The 12,759-nt window shown below is 38.8% G+C and overlaps 1 protein-coding gene across 1 annotated transcript in view; it reads right to left on the minus strand.

Moving 5' to 3' along the window:
* The window catches only part of LOC106522391 (phosphatidylinositol 3,4,5-trisphosphate-dependent Rac exchanger 1 protein), a gene marked incomplete at both ends in the record, with an annotated part of 74,659 nt that overhangs the window by 8,641 nt on the left and 53,259 nt on the right, over positions 1-12,759 (minus strand). The window contains 7 exon segments of the mRNA XM_014015379.1: positions 620-765; positions 3,556-3,628; positions 4,647-4,722; positions 5,935-5,984; positions 7,055-7,158; positions 8,698-8,798; positions 12,040-12,187. Of these exon segments, the coding sequence (XP_013870833.1) occupies positions 620-765; positions 3,556-3,628; positions 4,647-4,722; positions 5,935-5,984; positions 7,055-7,158; positions 8,698-8,798; positions 12,040-12,187 (698 nt within the window).

A 12,759-nucleotide genomic window follows, 5' to 3' on the forward strand; every position in this document is an offset into this window, starting at 1 on the left:
ACACACACACGTACACACACACACACACACACACACACACACACACACACACACACACACACACCATTTGGCTGAGAAACTGAGGGGAAAAAGTTGTGCCAATTGTGCATTTATAACCAGAAAGAAGTTTGTAGTCTGTTTTTACCTCGCTACATAATAACCCATTGTTTCCCACTAAAACATGTTTTTGTGTATGTATTTGCTACATCATGGGGACCATTTTCCAGACAAACACAGCCTTGTGGGGACCAAAGCCTGGCCCCAACAGGTACAGATGCTAATTTTGGCTTTGGGGTTAGGTTCARGACTAAGGAGAGTTGAGGTGAGGTTGGGCTTAGGGGTCAGGGTTAGGAAATAAATGCAAAGTCTCCATGAGGATAGAAAAACCAATGTGTGTGTGTGTGTGTGGGTGTGTGTGGTAGAGACAAAGCTTTCTAATGCAGAGGATTAGCACATCTGTGTGCCACGTTTATTGTTCTCAAGATGCATTCAGCCATTTTATCATCATCAAAAYGAGAGCATAAAGCTACTCCTCTCAGCAGGACGCGGGAATTCCCGCGTTACATCATCAGTGAGCAGAAGCGGAAGCGGAAACGTAAACGCGTAAGGTTCAGCTCACCACGAGGGACTTGGCCAAGATGTTTTCTATGAGTTTGAAGTCRTTTCGCTGGAGCTGCTTGCTCTTGGTGCCGGTCCCCTCGGTTTCCTCATCGGCGTAGAAACGGAAGAACTGCGAGTCGTCTTTGAACTCGCTCTTCTCCAAGACTGCAGGACAGAGAGACATGCGCGTGAGGAGCAGCTGCAGAAAAACAACACAGACTTAATCCCGCGTGATTACGTGTTTATCGGTCATGTAAGGTGCGTTGTGGTCGTGTTGAAGCGTGGACCCAGGAGTTTGTAGAACTGAAGGAGTGTGACGTGAAGCCAGTGGTTAAACTGCTCATTAACGGACTATGTTAGAACATCTGGAGCCAAATCACATCTGGGTCAAAGCCAGTCTCTCTCTGTGTTTGTGAAAATCCCTCAATCAGGTGAGAGCAAATAAATCAAACACTTTTCGTGCTGACCCTCGTTACTAGGAGTGCTATTTTACAATCTTTCACCGTGAATGAAATTTGTGACTCGAGGCACAAATTTCACCTCGTGTGTTTCCTAATCCCAGATGAGTTGTTTGTTTTCTTTTTAGGTGTGTGACCCCTAAAGGCCACTGGGCCTGTTTAGGCAAATCTGASCACCAAAGGTACTCAGCTGTTCAGTGATTTGGGGAACATCTGCCACGCAACGCTGATCCACAGCCTTCACCACTTTATTACACACCCACTCCACCACACCTCCACTCGCGTGGCCTCCTGCCAACACAAACTATTTCTGAATGCTCCTCCTTATTTCCTCTGAGCCTTAAATACTTTAACACCACCATGTATTTAACTGAGGGATGTGCCAATCTGGGAACTGTTAAAGTTTAATCATTTACATATTTGTGCCGTTAAATCATTATTTGAATGCAAATAAAACCCAAGCTGCTGAGGTCGATTATTTGTCGCAGATAAAAAGTTTGATTTTGCATCTTTATTAAAAGCTATGAAATACGAAAAACTAAGTATTTGCTCAGTAATTAAACAAATTGTTGTGAGCAAACAGCAAGTTCAAAAGCAATTTCTAATTTTTTCTAGCAGTAAAACATGAATATCAGCATGCAAACTGACGCAGGGTCAATCTTTAACACTGAACAGTGTTTTGAATGAATTTTCATATCTGTTAACGCTGTGAATAGAGCGGTGCTGGAGGGAAAAATGTGGTTCAAAATGCTAATGTTTACATACATACAAATSCCATTAAGGTTTTGGACAGATTAAACCCTGTTTCTTAACTGTGGAGGACCAAAAGTGGCATAATAAGAAATAAAAGCAGAAATATATAAATGGACCAATAAATAAATAAATAAATGCACTTAAAATGCACAAATTAAATTTAAAAAGGAGAACTTTAGCTCATGTTTTATAATTTAACTGACCTTCATATTTAGTTTTCCTGCTTAGTTCTAATAAATTTACTGTGCATGCTTGTGTTAAGCTAAACTAAAGCAGTACAAGCATGCACAGTTGATCTGCACAYGGATCCTGCTCCTTCCTGTCTGTTGACCAATAGGAGAGGAGCTGACCCAAGAAGGACCGCCCACCTTTTTTGCATAGTGAGGCAGAAATGCATAAGGAAATGTAAATACAGGAGACAGAGAAATGTAAAAAACAATGCATGGAAATAAAAAGACGTGAGAGAAAAATTATATATATAAAAAAGATTAAATATAATCATTTAAGAGACACAGATGCATGAACAAATTAAGGGAAAAACAAAAAATATATATTTTTTTAAGAACAGTAAAATATAAATTATGTTCTAAAATACATCATTTATTGGAAATAAGCTTGAAAAATAAATATCAAGTTCATTTTAATATTTCTGCTTTTATTTCTAACTATGCCAGTTTCGGTCCTCCATACGTAACAAGGCTTCTACATGAAATATGACAAATGTACCTGGTTTTGTACGTAGAGTTACCAAAAAATAGTCTGCAGCAGGTTCAAACAGTGCACACAGAGCACTGTTCCAATGAGAAAAAGCAAGCATGAAAATAAAGATACAAGTTTAAAAAAAACRGTCTGAGGAGCAGATGTGCTAACTACAGTTTTTAAGAAAGTGACCTGGGTGGAGGTGAGAAGTGCAGACAGGTTGAGAAGACAGAGGTCATCACCTTGAATGAAGTCGGGAGAAAAGGGGAGAGCGGGCGACGGCTTCAAGCAGATGGTGAGTTGTGTTAAAGTGGAAGTAAAGGACGTGTCATTAAATTATCCTCTGGGTGTGTTTGTGTTTTACACACAATCTGTGAGCCTTTAAGAATTTAAACTTTRGATGCTAAGAGCATCAGCGCAGATTCATTCAAGACTCAAAGACTTCACAGCCTGCATAAAGAAAGGATTAAATGTCGTCACTGTATCCCTTCGAAAATAATTTAACACCAAGTCTATCAAGAGTCTCACTTTTCACTTAATACACCGGACCGAGCACACGGTCGATTCAATTATAGGTCTTAACCAGTGGAYGTGGTTCAGCGGACTGACCCAGACGGCCATGTAGAAAAGACAAACAATTCCTGTTAGGGTACACTGCTAAGCCTGTTTGGATTCAACATTCTGGCCTGAAGGACCAAAATCCGCTCCACTACGATGTGGTCAGTGAGGTTTACAGAATTTAGACTGAAAATTTACGACTTATTGATTTTTTTTTTCATCCTATGACGGCGTATGAGAAGCAAAACCAGTTTTAAATTCTTGTGGGTTGACRGCAGAACCGCCTGAGGGCAAGTTAGGGCCAAAATGATGTAACACAGCAGCGCCGAAATGAAATCACTACAAAGGGATGAATGAAAAAAGGCAAGAAAGCTAATGAAATGTAGATGTTTATGTATGAAAAGAAAAGCAAATTATTAGAAGCTGACAAAAAAAAGACAATCTTAGTGTCTTTTTGCATGYGTCTGTAAAGGAGGAGTGAACTGACCGTGGTGCATGAAGCCGCTGTTACAGAGCCCCACTCCCAGCATCACAGCATCCTCTCGGTTCGAGCAGTCGCCCTGGGAAACCACATCAGTGATGCACACAGTCGGTCACAATGCCTGTTTACACCTCCTCACACTCAACACACCACCTGAGTTTGAACGGGGAGCTTCGGAAACACACGTCTATAACTACACGTCTAATAAAAACTTTGACGAGGYGGATTCAGCGTTAAAATCTGTTTACCTGAACAACAAATCCAATTAAGACACAAATGATTGTTTTATAAATGAACTGTCCCATGTTTATTTAAATATGGCAAAGAGCTCATAGTGTTCCTACAACTTAAGATAAGTTAAATTTAAGACTTTAATGCCACTTGAAATTATGTTTTTTTAATATTTTAACACAAAACAACTAGCTGCAAGAGGCATTCAGTAAATTATTTCAAAAAATAAATAAATGTTACCAATTATTTCAATATTTTAAATTAATTACAATCATTCTACTTAAAATATGTTAATTGTAAGACATCTGAAAGGTTTATTTAAGACATTTTAAGGCTAACTGAAGGCCTTTTAAGACTTTAATGATCCATGGGAACGCTGTCATAACTCTTTTGCAGTTAACAAAATATATTTTACTAAATTTATATTACTAAAGTCTTTCAGTACAGAATAAAAAGAATAATTCTTGTTTTCAACCTTAAACAGTACACATCATGATTTAAATCCTCCTTCACATTTAAATCCTTCAGCTGGGGTCTACATAAAGTGGAACCTCAATGATKTKGATTGAATTCCTCCTTATTGTAACTTCACAAGCCCCTCTTTTCACCTTATTTTTGAGGTGTGCCTCAGATCAACTCGTTTTGATGCTGCCTCTTTAAATCCAAACGATGTGTTTCCCACCACGCTCCAAGTAAACAACAAAATGCATTTAACGGGTAAAAAAAGTGAATTTTGCACATGTTCCCTTAACAAGAAAAAGCTTAAATTTCATTCTAATAACTGAAACGCACATCTGTCGAATTAAAACACTCATAATATATAAAAAAACAAAATATTCTTGGTGTTTTGTGTAATACATAGTTACCTGTGAGATAAGCCAGTCCACCAGCTTACTGGCAGGGACAACAGATCTGAAGGTTTTCAGATGGTAGTCCCTGTCCCTGTAAAGACGTAACCACAGGTTTAATTAGATTAACTTATTGTTCATTGTAAACTACTTTAAAAGTAAGGTAWAGTTTTAGTTTTCTATCTTAATTGAGCAACTTTGCAGATGTGTTCTACTGAAAACAAAACTAAAATTATCAGCTGATGAGCAATTTACTTTAGGGGAACTCTTACACAGAATAAAATAACAGAGGCTTTGTCCGTCTCCAAATTTAATAAAGCAGAGATGATTATTATTGTTATTCATAAATCAATATCACATTTAAACCTTCTAATTATTCGCTGCTACAATAGCAAAAGCAATAGACTGAGAAAGGAAGGTCGTGTTATATAATAACTGGCAGGCAGGCAGGCAGAGGAATCGCCTTTGTGTGGTAATAAGATTTGTCCTTGGACCAAAAGCTCTTTGTTTGCTCCGATGGCAACCCTGCGCCCTTCAATCAGTGAGCGAGAGACGAAGGAAAAGACAGAAAACGTTTGTAGGGTCTGTGTAAGTGGGAATATTCTCTTCAATTTCACTGATTTTTATTATTATTATTATTATTTAGTTAATGAATTTCAAGGTATAACAGATTCCTCTTAATTTAACCTCTCATGAAACATTTTGGTTTGATTCAATTTAGAAAACTTTGCAGTTTGTTGCAATTGCAAATCCTTACCTAGAATGATGTTTTAGCACAACAGAGCGTTAAACCCATGCAGTTTGTTGAATAAAAGTGCAGGGTTCCTGCACTTTTATGCAAGAGAATTAATGTGCATGAAGGCAGGAAGAGCAAAAGGAGAAATAAAGCTATTAAAAAGATTAAATTGTGTCTTTTTATTTGCACTTCTGCTAAATAAATGACCTGGAGTAACTCATTAATCTGCGTTCAACTAAACCAGAACTGAACGCTCACAATAGGTGGGTCCTTGAGTGCTTTTTTTTCTCTAATTAAAACGTCCTGAAACCCTGACAAACCTAACCTGCGCTGACTGTTGAGACGAATAAACCTACAGGAGGTTGAACTAAAAGAAGAAACACATTTGAAGGCTGTCACTCGCGGCAGAGACTGTTCAGTCATTACAGAAAGGGTTGAGGCCAGGTGAATGCGAGCCCCCCATGAATATGCATTTATGCACCTGGAGGGCAGACACATTAGCATATGAGGGAAAGGGAGTAAAAGAAAAAGCAGGAGAGGAGGAGGAGGAAGAGGAGGGCAGGTGCTTACTTGATGACTGGAGTGTGCAGGCTGTGAAGACGGCAGTAAAGCCTGACGCCCTGCAAAGACAAGAGAGCACAACTGCTGAGTCATAGATCGTACRCACCTTGGATAAACAAGTACAGTCATGAACAAAAGCTGGAACTTAAGAGTTTGAATAAAGTTACCCCGAGGCTATCATTTTAGGATAGAAATGTGAATGCCGTAATTTCTTACCTCCAAACATTGGCAAACATGCCCGACGTGTTTTATTGCTTATGTTCAGTAAAGGACTTTAAAGGAGACATCTGATGCTTTTAAATCCTTCTTTTTCACATTTAAATCATTCAGTTGGGGTCTAYATAATGTGGAACRCTTTGGTCTGAATTGCTCTTTATTGTAACTCCACAAGCCCCTCTTTCACCTCTTTTCACAGGTGTCAGATCAGCTCGTTTTGAGGCTGTCTCTTTAAATCCAAAGGAGATGCTTCACACTAAGTACACAACAGAAATATTTCAACTGCTAAAAAAATGGATTTTGCGTGACATRTCCCCTTTAAGGCAATATGCATGAACATAAAGGTGATTTTTAAATTCACACATTAAAAGAATGTTTTAAAACTGCACGCTGTAGGAAGCAACAGCATCCATGATATAAACCAGTGGTTCAGGCCTGGAACTCAAATGGTGGTCAAACATTTGCAGATCTACCATTTCTCTTTATAATTTACCCCTCAGACAGAAAACCATTACCCTTTTGTAAGAAAGTGGTCAAACTGGATCCTCAGATAATATGCAGAAAACCAAATAGTTCTCAGTTAAATGCTTATTTCAGATCTAAAGACTCATCTCACCAAGAGGTTCCGAATCTAATGGCCCCAAATCACATGATCTCATAATACTTATCAAAACCCTGGCCACACCCCTTGGGGGTGGTTCCTTTTACGTCATAATTGAAATGTTAGTACATAAACAATTCTATGTTTATCCTGCTGGAGTGAGGCACATAATAAATAGAGACTTGTTGAATCCTCTTTAAAGTAAATGACAATCAATCACTAGGTATAAGATATAAGGCTGCATCTAATATTCAGTCAATCAGCCACAAAATATCCAACACTTTAGTTTTTGAGAAGCACAATTATATTTACCTTCGACATGATGTCCTCCATCTCGCTGCGAGCCTTGTAGGTGCCGTCATCGTAGCGGAAGCGGTACAGCACCTGTTCATTCTTGAACTGGTGCCTGTCGGACACTGAAATATCAGCAGCAAAAGAAAAGGTCACTCTGACTGAGCTCTTAGTTGGAGCACCAGGTGATTTAAGGCTGGTGACATATTGAAGGTGTCCCCTCGACTTATGTTTGACAGTAGAATATTTAAAGCAAATAAAGCTGCTTTTTTTGGATTATTTCTGAATGTAGAAAGGAAAAAAAGACCACAAACAGCCAGTCATTGAACACATTAAACGTCTAAAGGAAACGAATGCAACTCATTTTGCATCTGTTTTAAAACATTTTCTATTATTAATGTCTTGAGGGTAACAGGGTAAATAAAACAGATAAGGGGCAAAAGTCTAAGAAAAAAAAGCATTGTCGCTTACTTTTGTTGGTCAAAGAAAAACAACATGCAAATCTTACAATAATCACTGTAACAGGTAAGTCTGGAATGGAAGCTTTCTTTGATGTGTGGAACAACTTATTACTTTCCATGTCAAAGAAACAACAAGCAGCAGCTCCTAATCCTCATTAAATCTCCCTGTTTAAACTAATAGGCACAAAACTTTGAAAACAAGTCTAGCAAGCTGAAAACGTTAGACAAGAACATGACYGAATAAGTCAAATCTTCCAAACAGAGGCTGCTTGGTTCCACCACAACAATCTGGCATCCACTCAGACGAGCTGCCGGTTCTGTCTGGACTTGAAGTGCGAAGAGATGCAACTCAAGAATCCGTTGTTGTAAAGTGTCAAACGAGAGATTTTAACATAGGTGGAAATAATTGCTGCATTACCCTTGGAGCAAAGAGGACGCCAAAAGTGTAAACACTGAAGTATGAACGTATTTGTTGGAGCGACTCGAACAAGCACACCTAATTGGACAAAATGTACTCTGAGATCAACGAGGCGGGCTGTCTTTCATTTACGTTACAACACAAAACCAACGATTCCTTTCCGATGACTAGCTCATGACGCCTTCGTTTTTTGCCTGCGAGGCCTGAACTTCTCCAGTTGGCCCACGTCTTCTTGCAACCCCACAGAGTCCTCCGTGTCGTCAGTGGCTGTAAGCTCYTGTCAGGCAGGATCTCTACGGATTTCTCACAGCTATTAGGGAACATGAACACTGGGTTTCAGCAAATTTTTCCTACTGCAGTGTGTATAAACATCCTGGACAACTGCATTCATACATTATACATGTGTTTGGGGGGATGTGTGTGTGTGGGTTTCATCTCTTAATGCATAATTCAAGAAGGGGAACCTGTGAGTGCCACCCTGAAAGTCAAAAATCAGTAAAGTGGAAATAATGAGACACATTTTAAGAAAAATCATGACCAGACCCAAGACTTTAGGTCATGGCAGGCTCCACAGTCATAGATGTTGGTCTTATACATGTCACGAATGAGTAAGAAACTGATAGAAATTGCCTAAAAGAGAACAGAAAAGCACGATGATAGGAGAAATAAAAGCATTCAAATTGAATAAAATCTACAAAAGAGGATAAAACGATAAACTGAAGAAAATAGGGAGTAAAGAAGAAGCCACAAAACAAAACAGAAATTAGGATTTTTATTTGTCTCACCGTGATGAATGATGCCATTTTCCAGTAAGGCTTGTCCCAGGTTGACTCCTTCGTCAGCGTTACTGATCTCTCCACTGTCTAACAGCCACGACACAAACTCACTGAGGGAACACAACAAGAATTCACCCTTAAACTCTTGTTTCATTATGTGCATCATATTCCAGACCATGTTTCTCTTTTATACAATTTGGAAACCAGGACAGGACTACCTTTTTAAACATTGTGTCCAGATCTCCTACACTGGATGTAAAACCACAAGACCCTTTGGTCTTAATAAAATCTTCGGTCTGCAGTTGAAAGAGACTTTTGTACTCTTGGTAGGAAAATATTCCTTTTTATAGAACAAGATCATGGTTATTTCTTATGGCTGATGTAAGCTGGGGTAGATTCTCAGGCATTCAGGATGTGGTAAATAAAATAAATTACAAACAAAGCAACTGGACCTCTATTCTGTAGTTAAAGCTTTCTCAATTAAAAAAACAAACACAATGTGCAGTTTCTAAGACTTTGCATGAGAAGCTCCACTATGTACGATARATTCACATGCAGATTAAACTCATTGCCCGTCACAATAATAGTCCGATGTAGATACGAACTTGACAAAGCTAATACATACAGGAATACATTTGTTTCCCTTTTAGACTATGTTTTTTTCTTTTCTTACAAAACTCACCTTAGGATATTGTCTGACTTATATTGCACCAAAGAAAATCAGATTAAAAATGATAATAGTGATTTAAAAACCTCTAATAATCTATTGTGGTCCAGATTCCGAGTCCTGGCTTATTGTTTGTGATGTACCTRAGGGGAGTTAAACCAAACAGCTTGATGGATTCGGGGGAACGTGCAGAAAAAACGACTTACCCAAGAATAATTTACAGTTTACTCGTAGGTCTTGTAAGCAAAGTCTAYGGTTCTCAGTTCCCCCACATGATCCAAACCAGGGAAATATATTCTTTTTAAATCTGAGCTGACCTGGGTGTCCTCTGGGAGCTTTGGGCAATGCAACATGTTGACACAGTGGGGAGGTAATTTATGCAGAGGTTGTTTACTCTTCCAGAATGAAAGGAATTACAGTATTTTAATGGCCTGCTTGGACCACAGGTACAGGTGGTGAATGCAAATCATCTTCCCCACAGATAATCCTTATACAATATCTGTTTGGACACACATCCATATTTAAGCCCCTCAGCTCTGTTGTCTTGGCCGCTGAGAAAATGTTACGGTCTTCGTCTTTCATGCTCCTAAATGAAATCACCTCCTCAGATAATCGTTCACAGTGAATTGGAGAGGGTTGGTGTGTTTGTGAGCATTAATCCTGAAACAAAACTCACCACAGCTGAAACCATTCTGAGCCGTGTGTGATGGGAGAAATTGGGCGTTATGTGTAGAGTTGCTTTTCAAAAGTCATGATGTAWAAATAAATGCACCTGACTGCACGGCCAATCTAAAGGCGTGAAACCACCTGTTTGTGTTTGAATACAGTTCAGTTGCGCTGTGCGTACTTTCACGTTGAAGCTGTGGGCACCTTGAGCAAACTGACAAGTCCTTTTGTCCGTCTGAGGCACAGAAAATACATTTGTCAAAATTAATGACACGCTTCGAGCAGCTATCCAGGTGCGTGCTTTGAGCTGTGTAGCCTGAGTTTGCTGAACTTTTTCCTGCTAATTTATTTACAAGAGCAAGATTTAAACTTTCCTTAGATTTAAATGTTGAGCAGGAAATGAGTTGCAGGTTATGACAAAAAATGCATTTAGGGGCTAAAAGCGAAGTGAACAGAAGCTAACCCAGATATGAACTTGAATAACTAAAACTTAAAAGGATCTGTTCTGTGCCTGAGGGGTACTTGTGGCATAAAAAAGGTATTGGCAACGAAATAAAAAGCTATAAGTTTTGACTGTATATCTATTTAAATCCCAACCACTGGCACAGCCACAAAAACGTATCTGTGCATTAACAATGGCTATTTTTCATTATGGATGACAGACACTTGATGAAATTAGGTTACAGAGTCAACAGGGTGATATCAAACCGGCAATCAGTGTCTCTCTATAATGCAATAACTATTCAAACTGTGCCCATTGGTAATTTAATCGGAAAGACAAATGCTCAGATAATGAAAGGCACACTTACCAACAGGAAATGAACGATAGCGAGAAAAGCGGGAGATAATTAGTAAGAGATGATAAAATGGTAAAAAACAGGAGTGGGTGGGGGAAAAGTACCAAAAGGGGGAATAGAAACAGAAAAAAAAGTCAAAGAATGTAATTCAAAAGAACTCCTGCTCTAAATCTCAGTTTATGTCAGTAACAGTTTGTGAGATAAAATACGACTTCTTTATGAGAACAGAAAATGATCTGACAGAAAAGAAAAAGGATGAGTGAAGACATGCAAATGCATGTGCAGTCAAGCAGAACGTACTTATTTTAAGGTCTACAATGACCAGCTCCTCTTCTTAGACAGTGGTAAATGTGCTATTTTAATTTTGTTATACCTCAGTGAAGCTTTTTAATACTACTGACCACCTTATATTTTTAAATCGCCTTTGTCAAAGTGCAGCCTTTCAATGATTCACTTCGTACTTATCAGATCCATCTTTCTCTGTAAATTCGAGAAACTTCTCTTTTTCTGCTGCTCCTGTCAAGAGTGGAGTTCCTCAAGGATCCATATTTGGACAAATTTTATTCTCTTTGTACATGTTTTCTTTGGGAGCAGTTTCCAGCAAATACAATACTTTATGTTATGCAGACGACACACAGTTTTATATGAACTTAAGTCCGGATGAGCCCACATCTGTTACATCAACTCTGAACTTATTTAAAAAAGTAAAATGATGGATTGAGTTTAACTGTCTTATGATGAATTRTATGAAGTCTGAGGTGATTATGTTTACCCCTCCAAATGCTTCTGTAGATCAAGCTTCCCACTTGTAGCCATAATCATTTAATCTTCAGAGCCATGCCAGGAATCTAGATGTTAGTTAAAATTTAATTAAATGGATGAAATCTGTTGTAAATTCTGCTGCTAGACTCCTAACAGGTAGCAGGAAAAGAAGAGACAGTATACCTCCTGTGTTTGCATCTATCCACTGGCTTTCTTTTACATACAGAATTTATTTTAAAACTCTTGTTTGTGCCTTTTTCTTTAGTACCTCATTACAGACAAGAGAAAGTAGGGATAAGTATTTCAGGCAATCTGCCAAGACTTGGTGGGGAGACTGGTTTCCAGCTTATTTGAATGCCTGCTGATCCTATGTAACTATTTGTAAAGTTCTCCGCGTGAACAGCAAAACGTTCCCGTCACACTCTTGAAAAACGACGCTGAGGAATTAAAGAAACTCACTTTCCCATAAAGCACTTGGGCACAATGCTGAGCTTCCTGCGCCTATCCTTGATCAGGTGCCTGTTCTTGGTCATCATCATGTGGTAAAGTTTCTCCCCTTTCTCTGCTATCATCACGTAGGCGTCTCGCTCCATTCCCAACTTCAAACCTGAGAGAGAGAGAGAAAAAAAAGAAGGGGAGGAAAGAAATAAGCCAGATCCAAGAGATTTTGTCACATTTACTGAATTTACAACCAATGGACTGAGACATTGTTGGGGCGAAAGTTGATTTACAAAATAAAATATATGGGAAAGGAAATGAATGTGCAAACAAAATCTCAGCCAAGAAAAATAAAACAGATCCAGAGATTTTAACTTGGCTGAGGCTATTTAAATTCATCAGATCCAAAAGGCAAATGCATGTCACAGAGCTGTTAGAGGATGCAAACGGGTCTTTTCATGGATCATCTAGCATGTATTGTACAAAAGGCTTATAGTCGAAAACAAAACATTTACAGCTTGGATCAGCCACAACATGCCTCTGATTCTAAAGAGTAAGTGAAGTTCAATGTGGTTTAGGTTTTGTTTCAGTGTTGATTTGTGAACAATTATTCCTCTAATGTATAGCAGAACATGTGAGGACCCATTGTAGTTCYGGCTGCCCCAGTAAAACCACTTCAGTGTTTGAGCTGCTTAACCTCATCGTGGGCTTTGATGAACTTCTGAACTGGACTCTGAGACT

The sequence above is a fragment of the Austrofundulus limnaeus genome, unplaced genomic scaffold, assembly GCF_001266775.1.
Source record: "Austrofundulus limnaeus strain Quisiro unplaced genomic scaffold, Austrofundulus_limnaeus-1.0 Scaffold128, whole genome shotgun sequence".
Taxonomy (NCBI): Eukaryota; Metazoa; Chordata; class Actinopteri; order Cyprinodontiformes; family Rivulidae; genus Austrofundulus; species Austrofundulus limnaeus.